Source organism: Macaca thibetana, chromosome 3, assembly GCF_024542745.1.
Source record: "Macaca thibetana thibetana isolate TM-01 chromosome 3, ASM2454274v1, whole genome shotgun sequence".
NCBI classification, from domain to species: Eukaryota; Metazoa; Chordata; class Mammalia; order Primates; family Cercopithecidae; genus Macaca; species Macaca thibetana.
In genome coordinates, this window is record NC_065580.1 from 109,792,622 (window position 1) to 109,817,236 (window position 24,615).

The window sequence follows — 24,615 nt, forward strand, 5'->3', positions numbered from 1 at the left end:
ACCCCATCTCTACTAAAATACAAAAAGTTAGCTGTGTGTGGTGGCGCACGCCTGTAGTCCCAGCTGCTTGGGAGGCTGAGGCACGAGAATCGCTTGAGCCTGCGGGGGCAGACGTTGCAGTGACCTGAGATTGCACCACTGCACTCCAGCTTGGGTTACAGTGTGAGACTCTGTCTCAAACAAACAACCAACCAGATGAAAATAAGAGAGTGATGAGAATCTTTGTGTGCATGAAAAAAAATTACTTAATACAAAAATACTTAGTGGAGCTCAAAAGCAACCTTTTGCTTCCTCTAAGGGATTCTATAGCTGCTGTGGCATATGGTGAACACCTCCCATAGTCAGGGTCGCTCCAGAGGCCCTGGTTTTCTTTCCCTGATTGCCCCGTACCTATGAATTAGTAGTTTCTTCTTAAGCCACACAGACATTATTTTTGTGTAGATTTATTCTCCTTTTGACTAAATCCAGACAAAAGTTAACAGGACTTTTTAGTATCATTAAGGCAGAGAGAGACAAATGAAAGGAAAAAAATCTGCAACTTGCAAAATCAAAGCATTAAGATTTTTCAAAAATTAAATACCATAGCTGTAATACTTGGAGACTACCATCCATGAAGGCACAAAGTTTTTCCTCAAAAATAATCTTGGTACTAACAGAAAACCAATGAGAGATAGCATATTCAAATTAGCTCTCTTAAAATGCCATGCAATTATCAAAATCCATCCATTATTTTTCAAGTAAATACAAAAATGTATTCACTTACTAATTTTCAAAAAAATCAGTGTTCCTTCCTAGCCCTGGCCTGAATCACTGATTCTCAGTTTTTTCTCAAGCCACCCAGAATGAGATAGAAATGAGGCATTCCCACCCACCAGGTATCTAAAATAGACTAAGGGTTTGCCTAGGTGGGTGAAATGTATATGGGTGGTCCCAACGCAGAGCAGCCCTTTGACCTTCCAGCCATGTATCTGGATAGCTCACTTCTCCGGTCTCACTCCCTGCCAAGTTCGGCTGACACAGTTCATTCGTACTTTCTGTGCATTCTGTGCCCCTGGCCTGGAACCTCTTCCCACCTTCCCTGTCTGACAAGCTCCTGCTTATGCATCCTCTGGGATCTGGATCCACTCTCCCTCCTCTGCCCTGAATCCCTCCCTCCTCTGTAAAGCCTTTCGGAATGCTCTCCGTGAAGCATTTCTCCTTCATCTCTGCTCCTTGTCCCACCTTCACCCACTCCATTCATTTTTGTCAAACTCTATCATCATTAGGAGTTTACATTTGAAAAGTAGCCACCAAACTGATTCAGCCTCATCCACACAGTTCATGACCCAGCCCATGGTGGGTGCTCAGTCACTTGTGTTTTGCTTAATTGCTGCCAAATTATTGTATTTCACTGTCTAGGACACCAGCATCCTAGCCATGCTTCCAGAGAAGCCCAGCTCCGGCCCTTCTGTGTCTTTCCAATTCTGTGACTTCTGTCACTTCCCAGTATGTTCCAAATTTGTGCCTGCCAGAGGCTTGGGAAGTCCTTCCATGCAGCACTGTCTTCTCTGTTTATTTCTTTTCTGAATGTCAACCCCTTCCTCTCTCCATGCTCTCCCACCTCATTATCTCAATTGCATATAATCCCTCATTTGCAGCTCTGCACTGAACTCTAACTTCCATTCCATCATTTGTACCTGCTGAGCTTTCATTGCACGTTCCAAGCTTGTTTTGTGACTGCTTTGGCCTTCTCTGCCTATGTTGAGGTATCTCCACTAAATCCTTCTCTCGTTCTAACACTCCCCACTTCCTCATGTCTTCATAGTGCCTGGTACAGGATATGCTGCTGTCCTTCTCTATCTTGAGGCCATTGGTGTTTCTGCCATACTTACTCCCCTGCTGATAGGCGGCACATGTACTGGACCCTCACATGTGGGGCTCTTCTTCCTACTTGCATTGAAGAGATGTTTCACTGTCATAGAATAAAGCAGGAAGCAAAACCCAGTAAGTCTCCTAAGCCCTGCCAAAAGGATAACTTCCTCCTCTTTTCAAATTTCCCACAAAGATAGCTAAAATCTCCTTTGTATCATATTTCAGGTCCTCCAAATGTTTTAAGGTAGATCATCCTGATGTCAACCCTAAATTTCTCAGCAAATTGAATTTGTGCTCTTGTCCACAGTAGAATGAACTCCTCAGTAAGGCTCAGGCATTCATTATACCCTCCTACTTAATCAAAATTCTTATTATGTCTGGGCTCTGGCTTCTTTTGTCTAGACATAGCAGATCCACGTGCTTTGACTCTTTTTCCAAGAGAAGCTCCTTCCAAAATCTGTGTGTTCCTCCAACCCACAGTAGCAGCATCACCTGAAAACTTGTTAGATATGCAAATTCTTGAGCCCCAACCCAGGCTTACTAAATCAGAAAGTCAGGGTGGAGCCCAGGGATTTGTGCTCTAACAGCCCTCCAGGTGATTCTGATGCAACTAAATCTTGAGAAGCACTGATTTAATTTCTCTTCAAGCTATTCCAAGGTACACATTACTCAAAAAAATGCCAACTAGGGCAGGCAGGGAGGACAAGTAGTGATGCCCTTCCCACATACTCTGGCTTCTGTGAGGCCCCTCTGGGTTGTATTCACTGCCTCCATTGCAGCACAGGGAGGGTTCAGCCTGGGGTTCACTATGGCTCTCTGACATCTTTGTAGAAGGCCAGCCCTCCTTCATTTTGCCTTTGCAGATTTAGAGAGATTTTTCCTCCCTAAGTGAGTTTCTCTATATTTAATCCCATTTGAATTTTCTGTTTAGATACATTCACTTTTCCAACTTGCCTAGTACATTCTGCATTTTATTCCACCTTCCAAGACACTTGCCACCCCACTTATTTTAATATCAATCACACATTTAATTAGAAGATGATTTATTCCAGAAACTAAAACATTATTAAGGATATACCGCGTAACACATAGAAGATACCTGGGGATCAGTGGCACAGAAAATCAAGAAAGCCTTTACAGCGTGCTGTTATTTCAATCTATTTTTGGTGAATATATTAGACACCCTGGCAGTGCCAACCAATAAAAACAAACCAAGAGAGCAAGCCTGTGAGAGCCAACAGGACGTAGAAAGCATCTCAGACCCTGCATCCTGTGCTCCGTTTGTCATTCTGTGTGTGGGATGGACATCCAGTCCTCCTCCTCTGGAAAATGCACAGCCACAGGCTCACATGAGCTGTTCCTTTTCTCTTCTTGCAGATTCTCCATGCTCTCAGCCTATTTACAACTGGCTCACAGCTCAAAAAAAGGCAAGAAAGTGATTACGCAAACTTAGACGGACAGAAACTCAAGCTCCTTTAGGCAGTCTTACTAACAGTATGGTGAATAAACAGAAAATATGATCATATAAACAGGATACAATACTGAGAAGAGTAAGTTTGGGGGTAGTACAGATAACCAGAATTAATTATATGAAGCAAAGAACAATCTGTAGGCAACTGCATCTGAGATGTGTCCCCAGACTGCACTAAAATCATAACATTATTTTTGGATAATCTTCTAGCCACCTGAGAGAACCATGTTTTCTTTCAAATATGACATTTTAAATAGGGAACTGCAGGCAATAATTCTTAAACCAGAAAAATATTTGAAATTTTACATTAGGAAAAAAAAACCACATTGATAGATCATGATGATCTACACTATGGTTGATCAACTTGAAAGTGTAGCTCACCGTGATCTATCAGTTTGAACATACCTCATTTGGTCCCACACTTCCCAGCTAGAGCTCCCTGCTGTTTCCCTGACCTGTAACTGCTCATCTCCAATGATCGGGGAGTTGAGAGGCAGCGGGGCATAGTGGAAGGAGTGCTGGCTCTTGAGTCAGACTTACCTGGATTCAAAGCTTACTTGTACCAGCTGTGTAATCCCAAGTAAGTCATTTCATCTTTTTAAGTCTCTGTTTCCTCTTCTGTAATGGTATCACCAATACCTAAAAAGGAGGACTATTGCCAGGATTTTAAATAATAGATACAAAAACAGGTAGGAAGCATCCAGTAAACATTACCCATATATTTGGCCTTTCAAAAATAAGACAATGTAATAAAACATCGGCCTTTATAGAAGCATCTAAGTTTCCCTTTCCCTCCAGGAAGGAAAAGAAACTTTTTCTTCTGCTTCTGATTGTTCCCTAACTCCCTGCATTTTCTTTTGGTAAACTATTCCAATTTTTGTGTCCAGTTATGTCCTAGTATTTAAGTGTCTATTTCTTTTGCCAATAGTTATGCAATACAAGTATACACGATTTTTACAGTTAAGTCAGTATCCAAAACAACAACATAATTAAATCAAATTAAGTAACATATTCCTAATGCTGCTTATTTAACATAACTTTTTATATTGAACCCCAGAGCTGTTTCATAAACTAGCTTAAATCTCTGCTTTGTCTTTTCTTATTTGATAAATATATTTTAAGCATAAAATTTCTAAAGATTAATACACCAAAAACATTAAACTAAGAATTCCAATGACATAGTGCTATATTTCATAGTTTACCTGAAAGAATTACAGTTTTAGAGATGGAAGGTCACATAAGTGGTACCTCTGAAGTCCTGTTTTTCTAAGGAAAGACGTTATGAAGGCGAGAGGTCAGTCTCTGGGCTGATTTTGACATGTACAATAGGTTATTCTATCTGAGCTTGCAAATGATTCTAGAATTAACAGATACACATTTACACTGGCAATTGGAATGAAATCTATGGGCTCCATTAAGATGCCACTGCTTATATAATCTTCTTGATCCTTGACAAGTAAGAAATTTGCAGAATTTGTGTTGGTTTTTGTGAACTATCTGGTTGAACTATAGAGGTAAGCAGGACCCCAGTGTCCTAAAAGAAATGATTATTTACTTTGGAAGAAAAATATCTTTCTTAGATTCTTAGACATCTTAGATTCCTTTTGACTCTCCTTTTGACTGTATGGACATGGAACAAGTTCTTAAAATAATTATTTTCTTTTCATCTCAAATTTCTTCTCTTGCCTAGCTTAATGCATAAGCCCCAGCTTGCTCTAGTGACTCTTAAGCAAGATTGCAGCCTAGTAATTTTTTCTTTACTGTGTTGTGTCTGAGGAAGAAATATTTAAATTGGTGTCTTTTCCAGTTCCTTGATGGTTCTTTACCACACCCAGGGCCAATAAAACATTGATGCAGTGGTAAAACTGAAGACAGTCTCACGATTTAGTAACTCAAAACTGTAAAAAGCTTTTGCCAAGTAACAGTATTTAGAAGGACAACTCAATAGGTTATGGGGGTAGATTGACATGCAAATATCTATCACATTTTATTAAGCAAATTAAAAATAGATTTAATCTTTAATGTGTGTCCCTACAGTATAAAATTTACTGGATTCAATTGTTGATTATGTGCTCAGCAGTTTGGCTAATTACCTTTGGCAGATGCTTGATGCATATTAATTTGGGATCCCATGTCAATTGTAACTGTCTTTGGTTTGTAATCTAGCCTCTACTTTGCATAGCTGAGTAACAATACAGCTGTTCACTTGAAATGTAACTGCAGGCAATTCTGTAGGAGGCACGAAGTGGTTTCCTGGGAAGATCCCTGCACTGTGGGATGGGAGCCTGGATTCTAATGTTCAGCAGCCACATAGGCTGGTTATTTACTTCATGTAATCCTGCCAGGCACATCTGCTGCATAGGAATACCATGTGAGTCGGGAAGCCATTATTATTGCCACAGGGGACCAGAAGGGAAAAGAGCTCCTTAAGAACATTTGCGGAGTAGCCCCTAACTAACAATTGTTTGAAGGAAAAATATTAATTTGATAAAAACACTTTAGGGAATTAGAAAGCATGATGATCCTAAGTGTTAGGGAGAATGTGGAGCAACTGGAATTCTCATACATTGCTGGTGGGAACATAAAATGGTATAACCACTTTGGAAATCAGTTTGGGAGGTTCTAAGAAAGTTAAACATGCATTTACAGTATGATCCAGCAGTTCCACTCCTAGGTATTTACATAAGAGAAACAAAAACACAAGTAGACACACAACCTTGTTCATTAATGTTTATATAACACCTTTATTCGTCATGGCCCCAAACTGGAAACAACCCAAATACCCACCAACAGGTGAATTCATAAACAATATACCATATTCATATATGTATGGAAGGGAATACTATTCAGCAATAAAAAAAAAAAAAACTGAAACTACCAAGGCATGCAACAAAATAAATGAATCTCGAAAACAGTATGCCAAGCAAAAGAAGCCAGATACAAAAAGAGTACGTACTGTATGATTCCATTTCCGGACTCAGACAAATGAATCCAGAGTTACAGAAATCAGGGTAGTGGCTGTCTAGGGCAGGGAGTTGAGGGGAAATTGATGACAAAGGAGAGGAGGGAGCATTGTGGAATGATTAGAAGGTTCTATAACTTGATTGTGGTGGTGGTTTCACATGTGTACACATTTGACAAAACTCATCAAACTCTGTGTTTAAAATGGATTTATTTTATTATGTGTAAATTACATCTCAATAAAGTTGAATGAAAAAATGAACACACACACACTGGGAAAGCAGTGACAAATATGAAGTTGAAACACCTCAGGCTGGCTCTTAGGTGCTAACAAGGTGGTAGATCTTCTCAGATTGGTGCCTGTTTGGGGGGTAGCTCACTCTCCCACCAAAGGTCAGGTCCTGACCTAATTCTACTCACAGGCTGATTCCTTGTTACAAAAGCCTTGCTGCACCTCTGTGAGAATGACGATGGATATGAAAGCACTTTGCAAACCAAAAAATGCTACATCCAATCAACAAAGGTGGCTAATGCTGAGGCTTGTTGTCTACCTGCTTGGGGTCCTGGCCTGCCCTTATGGCAGCTTTCCAGGAGAAAAAAAAAAAAAAAAGATGGAGAGACATCCCTCCTGGGCCTCCAAGTAGACCTAGAACCTGCAAGCATTTCCCTTCCCTCTCTCCTTTCTCTCCTCAGCTGAGCTCCTCTCACCTCTCAGAACAACAGTCCTTTGATAACCTGTAGAGGAATCATGAATAAATGTATATAAAGACAGCCTTCCTTACCACACACACAATTTTTAAAATTAAATTAATTCTTCCTGTGGCATCATGACCAAGAGCCCGGGTCCCAGGGTCAGACTTCATGTGTCCAGAGACCAGCTCCTCTGCACTTGCTGGCTGAACCTATAAAATCCTTTAGCTTCTCTGTGCCTCGGCTTCCCCGTTTGTGAGAGAGGGTTGGAAATAGTACTCACACCACAGGCTGATAGGAAAATTAGTCAATGTCTTTAATACAGTGACTGGCACAGAGTAAGAAAGTCACAACTGAGAGCTAGAAATCCCACTGGAAATTTTTGTCCTGACTCCCCATCTTCTCTCTGAATTTTCCTTAGGATATCAGAGAGCATTTTATCAACTCCACGGAAACCCATCCAGACTCTAGAGTCTGTAAGAGGAGGAAGTTCCCACACACACTCAGCCTACATTGGAACTTTTCTAAAAATACCAGTTACATAGGATAAAATGGTGGGGCACAGCCACACCTTTAAGTTTTACTTTCCCAGTCTGAGTTGATGGTGTTATATTTTATCTATACTTATTTGAGAAGCCTGTCAAGTGTGCTGTAATTGTATGAATAGACAGAAAGGTCCAGCCACATGCCAGGGTCGAGAAATGTAGAAAATTGGGTGCTCTAACAAGCCAAGTAGGGAATTAATAATATATTTAGAATTACTAATAAAATGCCTGTCAAGCAAGTGGCAATATGTGCTCTACAAAAAAAAAAAAAAAAAAAAAAAAAAAAAAAAATGCCTACCTGCTGTGTAGGGTGTGCACTCTTCCTGAGAAGTATATATTCTTGGAAATAAAATGATTCACCCCCAGATGAAACTTCTGTTCCCAGGCATTTTCCCCCTAATTTTTCATTCATTTGTGTATTTTTTTTTTTACATCCCCTCATGTAGCTCCACCAACCCTCCCAGACGTCAGTGGGTCAAGCAGCCTCCCAAGGCAACCTTCTGCACCTGGCTCACAGCCAAGCAACCATGTCTCAAAGTCCCGTCCGGCAGGCTTCCTCTTCTTCCTCCTCATCCTCCTCTTCTTCAGCTTTGAGCGTGGGCCAGTTAGTCAGCAGTAAGTATCCTTTCTGGCTCGGTTTAAATCACGGTGGCCTTCTTGTTGCCTATTTGCAATGTCTTCCTTCTTGTCTCTCTCTCACTCTCTCTTGCTCTCTCTTTCTCTCAACGCTGCAGAGGAATTTCCTGGCACTGCTAGGTCAATACTGAGATGAAGTCCGTCCCCAGGACCAGATGGTTCCTTAGGGAAGCAGGCCCCCAAAGCACACTCCCCGGATTAGTGGCTATCAAGGACCGGGTTCCATCTTAAGTGGTTGCTGATGTGCTGAGTCAGTCCTGCCACTTCAGAAGGTAGCAACTGATCAGCTTTCAGGGCATGAGCCACATAGCTCACAACTGAAATAACCAACAACAGGCACTCAGTTGGCAGGTCAAGCTGCTTTTCCGTGTGTTTGAAGTCCCCTGCCATTCTATTTGTAGGTGTCAGAGGAAATAAAAGAGAGCAAGCCTGTGGGCGGGTGGGTGTGTGCGTACAATAAGCCACCTCAAGTGGCATGTGGGGGAAGCTGCATGGGCCAGAATCAGATGAGAAGTCTCTGAACAACCATTCATAAAATAGGATAAGCCTGCAAGTCTGCCTCCCTAAATAGCCTATATATGTATATATATAGTTATTAGAATGGTATTTGGCCCTAGGGATAGGTAGTATATTTATCACATGCAAATAACAGCATGTTAAGATGGATGGGATAATGGTCTGATTTAATGTCAGTCACCGTTAATGTAGTTTTTACTTATCTATAAAACTGTGGAACATGTGCATAGATTGCAATTCACCAGGGACCAAAAATCCAGCAGCTATGGACGCCTGCATAGGCATCTGTGCCATAAAATGAGGACATGTGAGGATCTGTGTTTGGTCAAGTGTCATGAATGACCTGTTATAACAGGAACAGTAGGATCTTATATATCATGGGGCAAATCTTAAAGCAAAATGGAGGGTTGCCATGACCTCCCCGACAAGTAATTCTCCTCAAAAAAGAAAAATAATTACATAGATGTATGTCTCTATTCAATTATACTGATAATTCAGGCAAGAAAGATGCTTGTGGGTGGGGAAGAAAACGGAATGAGGCATTATGGAAAGATGTTAAAATGCCTGGGTAGGCCGGGCACAGTGGCTCATGCCTATAACCCTAGCACTTTGGGAGGCCAAGGCGGGCAGATCATGTGAGGTTAGGAGTTCAAGACCAGCCTGACCAATATGATGAAACTGGGTTTCTACTACAAATACAAAAATTAGCCGGGCATGGTGGCATGCACCTGCAATCCCAGCTACTTGGGACACTGAGACAAGAGAATCACTTGAATCCGGGAGGTGGAGGTTGCAGTGAGCCGAGATCATGCCATTGCACTCCGGCCTGGGCAACAAGAGCAAAACTCCATCTCAAAAAAAGAAAAAATGCCCAGGTACTTCACCAGACTAACCTGGATGCTGTTGATCTTAAAGATGGGTCAACACCAGAGTTTCAGGATACATATGCATTTTCCATCAACTGTATTTTAGGTTGTTCAGATATACAACCCTCTCCAGAAACTCTAGTCTGACTTGCATAAAGTTAAGGATAAAGCAAATTTAATTATAGTCAGATTTCCCCTAATTAAAAAAAAAATCCTAGGGAAAAGAGTCAAACTTTGTTACACTTCAATATTCTGTATAAGTTTTTGCAAAATACTCCATTTCTAAATGGCAGCAAGGTCATAAATTTAGGATAGGCTGTTAAGCTTTGGTCCTGAAAGAAAAGGAACCAAAGTTTAGCATTTTACAGAGAAGAAATAAGTTAAATATGAAAACGAAGTACAAACAACCTCCTACTAATACAATGTTTCACACAAGGTAAATAGTTAATATGTGTAAGATGGACAGAAAGATGAATGAGTGGATGGCAGACAGCAGACAGTCAGATAGATGGAACTAGGTTCTCTCTAGTCCCTTGTCACAGCTGGGCAGTGAAGGATTAGCCTTTTTCAGAAATCAGTAACAGAGATACTTTAATGGGCCAGATGGAACTTCCACTGCACAGTAGCCAGTGGGACATATAAGTTCTAGGTTTATGATGAGTGAACCATATTACATATCCTTGGTATAAAATATATAGACTTGGGAAAGAGAGACTCTTTTACCACATGCAATTGAAGCCGGAAACTTCAAACCCTTATGCAGAGCTTGAATGACACCAAGCTAGCTCCACAGTTGTCTCTGCAGGCCAAGAGGGTCTAACAGTACCACTAGGGTCGCATTATGCCCTAACCCATTGCTGGACTTAGAGTTGCCACAAATTTTGAGCATGTTGTTTAGTTAATTCCCTTCTGTCTCAAAACCCAACTACAGAATGAATAGTACATGGATCATAACCCTCTGGTTCCATAATTTGCTATGATGGCTCACAGGATGCAGAGAAATACACATCTACTGGTTTACTATAAAGGATACGATAAAAAATACATATGAACAGCTAGATGAAGAGGTACACAGGGCGAGGTCTGGAAGGATTCCAAATGCAGGAATTTCTGCCCCTGTAGAGTTGGAGTGCACCAGTCTCTCAGAATGTGGATGTTTTCACCAACTGGGAAGCTCTCTGAATTCCATACCTTAGTGATTTTTGTGGCAGCTGCATCATGTAGACATGATTGATTATTAACTCAGTCTCCAGCCCCTCTTCTCTCCCTAAAGAGTTGAGGTGGGGCTAAAAGCTTCAAGCTTCTAATCATGGCTTTGTCTTTCTGATGACCTGCTGTTATCATGAAGGTATCCAGGAGCCCCTAAGAATCACCTCATTAGAACAAAAGATGCTCCTATCATCCAGGACATTCCAAAGGATTTAGGAGCTCCGTGTCAGGAAGTGGGCTCAAAGACTAAATATTAGAACAGAAGCACCCCTGTTTGTTAGGAAATTATAAGAGTCTAGCACCCCTGTTTGTTAGGAAATTATAAGAGTCTAAGGAGCTCTGTGCCAGGAACCAAGGATGAAGACCAAGGTGTTGTGTGTATATATATACATCTTATTACATCACAATATCACCAAAACTTTGGTCAAAACCATGACCAATGAGTCCTCCATGTCATTGTCAAAGACTGTCATCCTAGTGTTGGCTAACCTGCCATATGCCAGATGAACTAGAATAGGTGGATCATACAAAAGTTTTGCCCACTGCAAGCAAGAGAATGTTGAGTTAATACCTTAGTAATGATACAAGATATTCATATGCAAAGGACAGCACGTCTGGGCTCAGAACTACCAAACATGCATACTTATTAGAAAATCTGCACAGTACTTATTTCTAGCACCTTGCCTTGTATTAAACCTTGCTCAGTCTCCATAATCATCAGAGGTGGATACAGTTTTTATAAGCAGGGTTTTTAGAAAGTCAGAAGAAGAGTCAAACAAGTGACTTGACAAATGTCCCAATCAGGTTTAAGATTTACAGTGCACTGTTTAGAAATAGGTAGATTTAGGATTTTGATTGCTTGCTGGATTTTTTTCCAGTATACATTTTCTCAACACCTAAGCTTGATCCTTAGACAGCAAATGACTTATAGTTAGTTCCAGCAAAAAACAAAGCTATAAAGTGAACTTAAAGTTGCATGCCGATAACATATAGCACAGTGAAACACCCTGATTCACAATCCATGCCATTTTCTACATCCCAAAGAGGTCACCATATTGCAAAAAGACTGTTCTCCCAAATTGCATTGCAAACTCCCAAATGGCTTCCTATTTCTCAGAAATATGTGGTAAATATGCCCATTATTTGCTGTGAGACTAGCACTAAAAAGCAGACAGCTATTTACATAAGATAGTTAATTAATTAATTCATACCTTTAGAAGCTTCTTTAAAGATGTATATTACTCTCATAACAATCCTACAAATCAGGAATCATGGAAAGATGATGTTGATGCATGGTGACCATTCAACCCATTTAGCAGCACCTTACACTGATGCCTGGGCTAAGAGTGGGAAGGAGCTAAATTAAAAAATAATAATAATAAAAAATAAAGCAAAACTCTGTCCTGACTGATGCATCCTGAGCACTCAATTCAGTATGGGCCCGGTGACCGTGCAACCAGATTCTACAAAGCAGGTTTGTTTTCACGCAGTTCGCATTTAGCGCCCATAAAAATCTTTTTTACTTTCAGTTCATGCATCCCAGGCTTGATTTTGGAAACATCATCATTATATTTATGAGTCACTGCCAATTTTCAATGCCATGTTAGCCTAAGTCCCCAGGCCAGTTAATTCCTCTATAAGTTGATCAAAGGGTCAGACTCAGGGTGGACCCTGGCCATCATTGCTATTATTTTCTGGCCGTGTCTTTAATATATCAGGCTCATGTAATCTGGAGCAAACTTCTATAAAAGATGCCACTTCCTCCGCCCTCCACAGAAGCCCCAGATTGAGTTTCCCTAGAGCTGGTTAAAAGTGCTAGATCCACCTTGTGAGAGAGCTGAGGATTTTCCCTGAAGTTCCCATCAAGGTGGCCTTGAGATTCATCCTTAAAATGAACCCAGCCTCCCCATAGCCAGGAGAATAGATGACAGAAAGCCAGATTGACCTATCCCAGGACAGAATGTGAAATTCTGAGCTAAGGCAGCATTCCAGGGAGGACTCTGTTTACCACAGTAACCTCTTATTTCCCCTTTTCAAGCCAAAAAAAGTATATATTCCTTAAGGAAGGGAAACTATTCTCACAGTGAAACAACCTCAAGAGTTTAAGCAGAAACTTTGGGATTAAAAAAAGAGCATTAGTCTTTTGATGAATTCAAAACATCTTACAGACACCATCTAATGAATTCTTCCAACGTGTGAAGACAAGTCCCACATGTAGTAATCAGGGTAAAGCTATTGTTTATCTAGAAGTGGACTCCTTTTTTGAATGGGAAGATTTTTGTAGTCTCAGAACCCATGGAGCAAAACGATAACAATAACATTTTGCCATCTGAGTTTTATGGATAAGAACACTAATATAAAGAAATCTGAGTGTTCACCTCCAGCAATCAACAAATTTTGCAGAGAGATGCTACTTTGTCCAATAGACCATCACCCTGTTTAAATTTCATAGAATTTCTATTTTATCACGGATCTAAGTAGAACCAGGAGAAAATACAAGAGTGGAAACTGTCAGAGGAAGAAGAAGGAATTCAACTTCCTGGTGGAATAACTCTTTCTTGGGGGCCTCATGGAAGATACTGGGCTCAGTAGCCCAGGCTCCCATCCCTCTGAGCTTTAAAGTGAAAGTTTGATAATCCACACAACACCATCAATGCACACAGGCTAAAAGTCCATAGCTTCCTTTTCAACTCTGGTTATTGTCAGTGATCTCACAAAAAGCAGCCTGCACGATCACACATACAGATTCAGTTGATAGTCTCAAGGAACTAGTAAGGACACATAAACAATAGACAGCAGGGGAAGGGAAGAAAGATGAGAGGACACATTTACATAAAATGTCAGCCCAAGTCATAAACCTGCCCAATCCTGTGCCACTGTCTGGTGGCAACGCAGGCCCTGGGACTGGAGTAGACCATGGAAACCCTTCCAGATTAAAGACCTGCCCCTCACATACTGGTTAATTCAACTGAATCTAGCTGATCTAGAGATGGGGCTAATAAAGGCAAAAATTTTACTTTCCCAGCCCACTGATTCCCAGATCTTGACCACTTGCCATATGTAGTGAGAGTGGGGTAAGGAAAGGGCCAAGGGGGGATGGCTGCTCCGGAGCTCCTGCTCAACAGACCTGTCTGGCCCATCAGTCCTATACAGGTAAGAGAGCAAGTTTTCTGTGTAGTGAAGCCTGCTGAATAATGGTAAAGGATCAGTAGAGACAATGGCACACAGAGGGCACCACACCCAGACTTGGTCGAGCCAGGGCCACAAAGAAGGATTTCTTTCTGTAGTTGTCAGCAGATCCCCTGCATCAGAATCGCTTATGTTACTTGTTAAAAATGCACATCCCTGGACCCAAACCGGTGACTCTTATACCTGCCAAATTAAGAAAATCACAGTCCTAAAAGTGATATTGTTACGTGGAATGTCTCCAGCTTTCCATTTTTTCAGTTTCAAACCTCCATGCTCACACCCTTGCAAGACTGCCAAACCCTTCTTCCCTCTCTCAGAGAGGCCAGACCCCTCTCTCACTGTACCATTCTGTACTCTCTTCTGTAAACCAGGGTTTCTCAGCTTTTTTTTTTTTTTTTTTTTTTTTTTTTGAGACAGAGTCTCACTGTTTCCCAGGTTGGAGTGCAGTGACACGATCTCGGCTCACTGCAAGCTCTGCCTCCCCAGTTCACGCCATTCTCCTGCCTCAGCCTCCCGAATAGCAGGGACTACAGGCACCTGCCACCACGCCAGGCTAATTTTTTGTGTTTTTTAGTAGAGACAGGGTTTCACTGTGTTAGCCAGGATGGTCTTGATCTCCTGACCTCCTGATCTGCCCGCCTCGGCCTCCCAAAGTGCTGGGATTACAGGCGTGAGCCACCGCGCCCAGCTCTCAGCTATTGTTTTATTATCACCCCACTCCCCCTGCAAGGAGCATTTTTAGGTGTTTTGTTTGTTTGTTTGTTAATCTTAATTGCCCTCCTTCCTCCCCACCCCACCCGTCCATAACATTTTAATACCACAGATATATTGCACATCTGCTCTGTTGATGTACTATGGCCCTTTGGGGGACCACGCCATTGTACTAAGACTTTTCTTGCCTCCCCCTCAGAACCAGTATCAGCCTCATTGGGAACGCATGCGTTAAACGCAGGGTCACAAAACGGGCTGAGCAAGGAGCAGGTTGGAGGCTGGGTGGTGTGAACATGAGGAGGAGCTGAAGGAGCAGCCAGAATCAGCTGCAGCCCACTGGACATTACCAAGTGCAAATGTACATCCGGGGCAGTGAAATCTTCTAACATTTCAGAAGAATTTGGAAAATGAAGATTTTCCTTTAGAAATAAATGTTTACATGTTAGCAAGTAATTTTTTTAATATAAACACTAGGAAAGCTGGGTTTTATTTGCACGCTGCTCATGGGCAACTTTTACTCTAGGGAATTTTTTCACGGGGAAAGGAAAAACGGCTCGAGACGGTGACTGCCGAAGTGAGCTCCCACAATCCTTAGCGAGCCCGGAAGCAGCTCCAGGCTGATGTGCTCGTGGGGTTTGGGATCCAGAGCGCAGCCTCCACTAGGGACGACCCAAACAAATCTCGTTAGCCGAGGATTGCCTGCCTTCTGGGAGTAGTTTTGGGAGAAAAAACAGGATTTCTATTCATCTTAACAGTTTTATAGTCACTGCCCACCCCTGCCCTGCCCATGCTCATAGATTCTCGTTGTGCTACACTGAAATATTCACTTCTAGCACGAACTGCTGCTTCACCCTACAAACCTTATAGGTCCTCACGGTGCCTTGCTCCTCCCTGCCTTGCTGGCTGTGTGCACGCTGTCACCGCTGACCAGACTATATGACTCCTCCGTTCTCTGAAAGCTGCCCACTGGGGAAGACCTAGATGAATCCTCCCTCCTCTCCTCTCTCCTGTCTCTGCACACCCGGTGTGGACGTCATACCATTAGTTCTCGATTATACTCTGCCTGATATTTTTCTCTAATTGTTTCTTACGCATTAGCATTGTATGCCAGTCCCCTATAGACTGTAAACTCCATAGAGGCTGAACTGTTTTTGATATTGCCCCTCCCCCCACTCCAGACTCCCAGAAGTTACTTTTAAAAAATACTTAGACCGATTGCAGGAGTTATACCACTTTTCAATCTTTCTACAACAAAATTATGAGTAATGACATTCTACAGGACTTTTTTTGTTGTTGTTTTAATGTGACGATTAAAAGACAAACTATACCTGTTTTGCTGATTCTGTTGACAGAGTCCATTTTCCTTAGGCTGGAGAAGATCCCTCCCCAGTAATAAGAAAATCTGTACTTGAAGCTCCAAGCTCCCCACAGATATTAGCATCTTTATTTAAAAGTCCTTGAAAATGGGCGTTTGGCATGAAAATGTTCTGGTTTTGTGGGGTATTTTTTGTTTTGTGTCACGACAACTAGCGTTTCCATAGTTCTCAGCCCAGAAGAGTAATATAGTCTGCCACAGTCCTTGGACAAGTACTCAAATTTACTGAAATCGATGGGTTATTGTGCAGAAAAAGGAAGAGAAAAACTTTTCACCTAAGTCTGAGGAATGAGGTGAAGAACAATAGAGTCAGCTCACAGGGAGAATGGCTTCGCTACAGGCAGGATTGAGTAGCACTTTGAAATCTTCCACCATCCCCAACCCATGCTGTCTCCAGGTTGGTGTATGCTTTCATTTATCCAGGGATCAGTAGCCAGGGGGGGAAAAGTTTCATTCTCCAGCTGTTGTGTCATTTCCCTTGATAAGTCCTAAATTGACCGCGTTATCCAGCACCAAAGGAGCTTTCCTGTGGTAGGCATTTTTTATTATGTGCCCTTTCAGGGGACAAAGGCGTCTGTGTCAGTAAACTGCTATGGGGGGAAAAAGACAATATCATTCTCCCAGTTTCATAAGCATGCTTTTCTGAGGGACCAATGTGAACGTAAGAAATTAGGCAACATTATCATCTGTTAGCCTAGCTGTTAGCCTGGCTGCTTTGGCGATCAGGTGAAGGAAAAATACAAAATGCTATTTTCTTCAAGAGCAATTTTTAGCATTAAATATGCTAATTAAAACATTTCAAATGGAAACCTTTCCCTTTTCATATTTTTGCACAATATTTGAACATATTTATGGGCAAAATGGAGTCTCATCCCCATAGCAAGTGCCTCCCAGTGCTGGCTGTTATTTGTCAAGCCCTAAGGAACATGCTCTGGCATTGGGGAAGTGGCAGTGTGAACAAGCTGTGGCTTTGTCTGGGACAGAAACATCTCGAAGGATGATTTGTGGAGGTGTAATGAATTGAGGATGGAGTCTTGGGTGTCTCACCTGGGAGACAAAGAGAACATTCTCTGAGGTTGGTTTCCTCACTGCTCTGCTGCTAAAGAGAGCCACTTTCTTATAAACCGTAATAAACAGATATTGCTCGGCTGCGTGTTGACGTATTGATCCTATTTTTAAAAACATCTCCACAGATCCTCAAACGGCAGCGGGTGAGGTGGATGGGGTTAATCTGGAGGAGATCCGAGAATTTGCCAAAGCTTTTAAAATCCGGCGCCTGTCCCTTGGCCTGACCCAGACTCAGGTGGGACAGGCTCTCAGTGCTACAGAGGGGCCTGCGTACAGCCAGTCAGCCATCTGCAGGTAACCCGCGCCTGCATGCTGTCACCTCTTCTGGCCGGCCTGGGCCTCATTTGTCCTCGCAGTTCAGCTTTTCTTCGTCGGGTGGGCAAAGCTGGAGGGGCAGAGAGTGGGAACAAAGTTTGGGGGCAGCTATATGTTGGGATTGGTGATCTTGATGCAGACGATGCTGCTGAAGCAAATTTGGGGGTCCTGGCTTTATAACTCCTGTCAACTCACAAAGAACTTCCAAGGCAGTCTCATTGGAAATACGCTACCCCGGGGTCAGGGGCCTTCCTCCTGGGCCCACACTCCTATGCAGCTGAGAGCCACCGACTTTGTCCGTACATAGGTATTCTGAGCAAATGTTGTAAAGCTGCCATTCCCAATTTGTGTTAACGCCTTCGCTATTTCTGCCCAGAGATGGCTATCAGGATTTTCCAAGAAAACACACATTTAAAAAAAAAATTAACTATCTTGTGACCTTGAAGGTTTTAACTTGCCTTCCCAGAAACAGCTTTAAAAGCACGTTTATAAGAAAAAAAAATAAAATAAAAGAAGAAGCGGCTGCTTTAAATGGCTCAGAAAAGGGTAGTGAAAATCTGGCCTAACCTTGCTCATCTCCCCCAAATTAAGTAAATGAATAACAGAATCCGGCCTTGGTTGTGTTCAAGTTGATCCGGGTTAAGTGGTCAGAAGCAGGCCCCGTGCATGCATGTGTGTGTTGCACTAATCCCATGTTTATGCATGAGGTAACAAAGGCACTTCGGTAAGAGCTTTTTCCTCTTGGGCAATACCTTATGAGTCCTCCTCCATCAGGAAAAGCCAAGAAACCAACTCTAAACTCATTTAAGTGGATTTTGTTCTTGGTGATCCATGAAATGCTGTCTTTTTATCTGCTCTTTATACTTTTAATGTATTCCCCAAAGGACGGAAGTGTACTTTTCCTGCAGTTTAAGACTAAGGTTATAAATAACATCAGTATGGGGTAGTAGCTTGCAGCTCACATTTTGCTCAATGATTTTCCATAAAACCCATTGATTGTTGTTAAATACAAAAAGCACCATAGGATCCTCTCACTTCTATGGCCTCCCCTACTGTTTTTTCTTATAAGATACCTCCCTGTAGAAAATAACCTTTATTCAGTCTATACAAGGATACTACTGCTGGGAAATTTGTTTCAAGGCTTGTATATGTTATTCCAAACAACATGTACAGAAGCATCAACACTAACAAGCAGCATCCATGATATGAATACCATTGCTCCCTGTTGGGAAACATTAATTTTGTTTCATCTTGACAGCCTTGGGATAAAAGCAGCCACAGGTTTTTTAGTTGTTGCCAATTTTCTATTGGTGCTAAATTCCTGTTTAGCTTATTTTTAGACCTAAAACGTGATTTCCTTTTATTGATATAAGTGCTAGCTCATGTTTAACTCATGCACTTAGCACTTCTTGGGCATTCCCAATCAAGTATGTTGATTTCTAAAGTCTACCCCAGAGAGAGGTCAAAAAAGCTGTGGCTGAAATGTGGAGACTGGGAATTCCTAGTATAACAGAACGTGTCTGATGCCTTGACTTTTGGGCCTTTCTCTAGCTTCCAGTACTTCTGTGAGATCGTTTTAGGAGCTATTTATCAAGAAAAGAAAGAAAGACCGAGATCTTATATTGGAACAATTTAAGTGAATTCAAAGGGTGCTGAGGAACCTGCTTTGGAGCCTGCACACTCAGGCATCGCTTGTCCCTCATTAGCTGCAGTGACTCCTAGGAGCTGCTTTAAATCCCTGCTTATCAGAGGCACAGAGAAAAAAGCATTACCGATACACTGATCAGCCCTATCACAACCTCTGTCCCCTGGTGCCTTGACACTGTAAAGCCTGTTGTCACGCAATCAAATATTTAAGCTTTGGGGATTTTATGGCAAACGATGGCAAAATGTGGTATGTGGCAAATTAGCACAACAATGAGAGCTTTTGAGGAGCTTGCCTTAAAGGACAAGTTCATTAAATAACATTAAATGATCAGTTCACTCTGTATTGAAAGCAAATGTACTCCTTCCCTCCTTGACCAGTACTGGAAGCTGGGTTCTTCAAAAATAAACAAATAACCTTTGAATTCTATGTGGAAGGGAATGCTATGGAAATTGCATTAAAATTTGATTCTGTTTGTGCTGCTTATCACATTATAAGAGATCTAAAATATGCTGCCAAAAATAAGATTGTGGCACATAAAGAAAACCTATCCTTTTCTGCACTTTTGCAAGCATCCTTACAAGACATATTCTGAGTAACACAGGCTCAGTTTAGCTCTATGAGAACAGACCATTGTAATAAGATGCACTCTGTAGTCAGAAGTTTTTCAACAGCATGGGATACTGTAAAAGGGAGAGGAGAATTCTATGTATCCAAAGCTGTCATACTAGAGAGTTGTGAATTTGGATTTAGAATAAACAAACAAATGAATTAAAGAATTCCTACTTTCTTTGGTACCTCATTGAGAGTGAGTGTGAGTTTGGTACCAGGGCGACTTCTTAAAACACTCTATATAATTTTGTCCATGACACTTCATATTTTTTAAAGTCAATGTAGCAAAGAATTGCTGATGGCAGTTGATACATAGAAGACCTCATTTACAGAAAATGATATCATTCAAGTACAGTTTGCAGATATCACACATTAAACACAGCTTGGTGCCCTGGTGCAAAAGTACACCATTACGCAGGATGGTGTTTGGAAGGCAGGAGGTGGTCTTAGCACACCCAGAGGTGGGGTGTTTTATAGTAATTACAATGTGTCCAGCTGTTTGAGCCAGAACAGGAAAGTAGCAATGGGTTATGTTTTACCTGGAAAAAGGGCATGCTGTTAACTTACATATGGTGAAAACTGTTTGTTCCCAGAGAGAGAAAAAGAGAGAGAAGTCAAAATGAGACACAAAAGAGAGATAAAAAGAGAGCCATAAAAAAGTCCCAGCGGCCATCAGTGACTATGATAATAGCATTAACATTTTTATAACCAAGTCAGTGGGGGAAATTTAAAGAAATCCAAATGTAAAGAATCATTTTAAATGAAAGAATGTGACAACTGTCATCTTTGATGTCACTTCCTAGTGTTAATTTTTGCCTTCAGGAGTCTGAGGACTGGAGAAATGGAGCTGGTACTGTTAAATAAAAGCTTAGATCTCAGAGTTTATAGGGAAAAGGCCTGTGAGTTGTTTGCGTGCCTGTTATGATAGCTCATGCATCCTGCTGTCTCTGCTTCTCCTCACCCCTGTCTGTGTGCCTGTGTGGTTTGCATGGTCTGGCATGGAGCACGCTGGGAGGGTTGGCGCTGGCTTGGGCAGGGCTGGCTACCTTGCAGCTGGCTATTAACCTGCAGCGAATTCGCCCTGCCAGGCAGTCAGGCAGGCAGGCAGGAGGCCCACCCTGGCAGAGGACTCAGTGTAAGACTGTTCTTTCTCAATTTTCCCCCCCAGACACACCATCCTGAGAAGCCACTTTTTCCTACCACAGGAAGCCCAAGAGAACACTATAGCTAGCAGTCTGACAGCCAAACTGAACCCTGGCCTTTTGTATCCTGCCAGGTTTGAAAAGCTGGACATCACCCCTAAAAGTGCCCAGAAGATCAAGCCGGTGCTTGAGCGGTGGATGGCTGAGGCTGAGGCCCGCCATCGAGCAGGTATGCAGAACCTGACCGAGTTTATCGGGAGTGAACCATCCAAAAAGCGCAAGCGGCGCACCTCCTTCACACCCCAGGCCCTTGAGATCCTCAATGCCCACTTTGAGAAGAACACACACCCCTCTGGGCAGGAAATGACCGAAATTGCTGAGAAGCTGAACTATGACCGAGAAGTAGTTAGAGTTTGGTTCTGCAATAAGAGGCAAGCCCTGAAGAACACAATTAAACGCTTAAAACAGCACGAGCCGGCCACGGCAGTCCCTTTGGAGCCCTTAACAGACTCTCTGGAAGAAAACTCCTAAAGAGATGCCCACCCATAATCAGAAGCAAAATTCACAGAAACTAAACTCCACGCTTGGGACTCCACGACAATAACAATGACTTTTAATTTAATTTAAAAATAGCCCCGGCCATCATCACCCTTGTAAGTAAAAGACTAAGAAAACTACCAAGTGGACAGAATGGTTTCTACATGTCTGTTGGTTTTCCAAATAGGAAACAAGAAATTTTTTTGAAAATTTTTAAACAAGGAATACACCACACTGAAGGTGTATACGGTAGGATAGTTCCCTTCCCCCACCCGTCTCCCCCAAACCCAGTTTTTTAATGGACTTAAAGCAAACCAAATAACCACGTACTTTTTTCTGTATATTATGAAAATGTGAACACATTTTAAGGAAAAAGAAAAAAAAAAAACCTAAACCAAAAACCAACAACGAAGAAACAAAAACTTTGATCTGTTCAAAGCGAATACAAGCCTGCCACCTGGAGGAAGGACTGCACCCCTTCAGGTACTAAGTGCTGATTCACTATGAAACCTATTAACCAAAGTCAGAAACATGGCATTGCAACGCGATCGTTCGTCTACGCTTCTCTGCGCGTAAAGTTGTGTTACGAATTTTTACATTTGTACTAACAGAACAATAGGAAACCTGATTTCTCCCATCTTTCCCATCTATTGTCTCCACCCACGGGGTGGGTACCATTGTTGAAGCCATTCTGTGAGGCTCACTATTGGGTTTTACTTGGGTGGGGGGTGGGGAGGGTGGTCTTTTTTCTTTTTCTTTCTTTTTGACGGGAGGGCATCCTGCATCGTGTGCCAAAGCATTTGTTGCTTTTTTCTCACTATGACTTGTGGGTTTGAGAAAAGAAAATGGAGCTCGCATTTCTCTCTTTTCCTCCATTTCTCCATCTCCCTCGCGCGTGGCTCCCGGGGTCTGCTGGAAAGCCACGAAAGTGGGGAGGAACAGTGTCTTTTCCACTCAGATCCTAGTGAAATGCAGGAGAGACTCCAAAATAACTAGGGCTTTGCTCGATGAACTGTCAACACTGGCATAAGCTGTAATTGTGCTCACTGTCCACACCAGAGCTTGGGATTTTTCTCAGTCTGTTGGCCACGTACATGGAGAGCTGACCAAAACTAATTTTGTAATATAAACATAAGCTGCACATTTGGTTCAATACTTACATCTATGTTATGCTTCTGTGCAAAGCAATTTCTCTCAGAAGTCTGATAGCCAAAGAAATGTCTCAAGATTTCAGTCAAATACACACATGGCATGCACACACCCATGAACATACACACAAAGACACAGGCTAAAAAAAAAGTGATAGCAACTGGATCATTAAAGGCCATCGTGTATCCTGTTAATCTCATCTTTTCTGCTACTTCTTTCATTCCAATATTGATGGCAGACTTTTTCAGGGGGGAATAATTATTCTTCAGGATATATAAATGGAGCAGAAAGGTGGCGGGCAAATTTAAACAACTGGAATTGGGGGCTAGGTTCTTCAGGGGAAAGGAAGTTTGAAGAAATTTTCACCAAAAGAAAAAAATATAGAAGGGGCTTATCTAACACATTAGAATACCCTTCAATATGAGAACTAGAGGATTATTTCCTTTAAAAAAAATAACTTAAAAGATCTGTGGGCTGCAATAACCTGATAAGCAAGAAGGACATGTTAGGATGTGAGGACGGCTGTGCAGGTGAGCACCTGGCACCTGCCACTGGTGTTTTCACCCAGGTACAGGCAGACGGTGTTCCATTAAAGGAGCAGGCAAAAGAGAGCCGTCAATTTGCTTGCTGTTGAAATGTAAATATTCATGCATAATTTATAATCATGCTAATGTATTATCTAGAAATAAGTTGTGAAAGAAAAAAGAGAAACCCAATCTCAAGTTGCCCAACTGAGTAGAAATGCCGTCTCCTTCCCCTAATACACTCCCTCGCCCCGGGGGGTTTGAGTTTCTTCTGTTGGCTCCTTTGCTGGTTGTGTAAATGCTACGGTGTAATTGTCCCCTCCGATGATTCATGCAGCAATCAAGAGACTACCAGCAAGGAAACTCTAAAAGGAATCCTGGAAGCGGAACAAGTCACTCGTAAAGGTGTTTCCATTTTATCAGTCAATGCTAACTGGACCACAGCTAACTTGATCTTCAATGCCAGCATCACAGAGTCCCTTTCGCCACCTCAATAACTGCACAAATATGGACAACCCAGAAACCCAAAACTTTATTGATTAAAACAGATTTTGGATTCTCCTAGGACCTGCTCCAAATTCCATCAAGAAAAGCTCCCTGCGAAGAGAAGTTAACAAGATAACATATGACGGATGCTAAATATTTAAATATATGCCGGCAGCGGTTACATAAGGCCTGCTCAGTTCTGAGATCTATAATTGGGAGGGTCTAACTAGGACAGGGAAAATATAAAATAAAAGTAATCTCCCAGAGTGGAACAAAAAAGAAATATATTCATCCCACAGTCGTAACACCATTCATGTGCAGTGATTTTTTTATAGTTTTATAATTTTGTATTGTTTTATAAATTATTTATAAGGTGTTGTAATGCTTCTTATATTAATTTTTTACAGATAAATTTTTTGCTACAAGGCATAAAACGGTGCCTGAACAGATTCTTAGGAATATAAATTATACTGTGTAACTCATAAGTCTTTGGGACCACATCTAATGCTTAATTTTATGATGACATTTCTCATGTCTACTTGTAAACAACTTCATATGCCAATAGCGTTTAAGTGTCTTTTATGTTTCCATGAACTGAAGGTTAAGGTTTGCCACCCACAAAAAAATAAAAGTCACTTTGGGCATATGTGATTGTATTTCAAGCTTCAGTATTTTTCTCACATAATTTTTCATTACTGTCATCTGCATTTTCTTCATTACTTCATGAAAAAAATGACAGTGGAGATTACATTTTACACTTGTTTATAGATTTTCTTTCTTTTTCAACCAAGAAAATATTTTGAACAGTTGAAACTTAATTGCATTTGCAAGGTTTTGGCTTTTTTATGTTGTCATCACACAGATGCACACACACATACACACACAACACGAAAGAGAGAACAAAAAAGCTAAAGGAGCTAGAAAAAACAAAACAAAACAAGTAGAGGCGTATCAAAGAACTCAAGCTATAACCAAAAAGAAATCGTAAAATGCCTTTGCTCGTTTCTCTACGCTGGACCAAAGCTCAATATTTGTAGGTATATGCACATTGTATAGATATGGCTAAATGTTGCTGACAATCTCGCAATACTAAACTGTTCCTATTTTAAGAAAAAAA

General features: G+C 41.6%; 2 protein-coding genes across 2 annotated transcripts in view; both read left to right on the top strand.

The window, feature by feature from the left end:
* Positions 1-22,027, top strand: part of LOC126950882 (POU domain, class 6, transcription factor 2-like) — a 33,171-nt gene extending 11,144 nt beyond the window's left edge. The window contains exons 3-5 of the mRNA XM_050784832.1: positions 7,965-8,133; positions 17,214-17,382; positions 20,829-22,027. Coding sequence (XP_050640789.1) covers positions 7,965-8,133; positions 17,214-17,382; positions 20,829-21,333 — 843 coding nt within the window. The 3' untranslated portion in view covers positions 21,334-22,027. The remainder of the gene's footprint in view (positions 1-7,964; positions 8,134-17,213; positions 17,383-20,828) is intronic.
* Positions 1-24,615, top strand: part of YAE1 (YAE1 maturation factor of ABCE1) — a 967,894-nt gene that overhangs the window by 834,181 nt on the left and 109,098 nt on the right. The gene's annotated exons all lie outside the window — the stretch shown is intronic.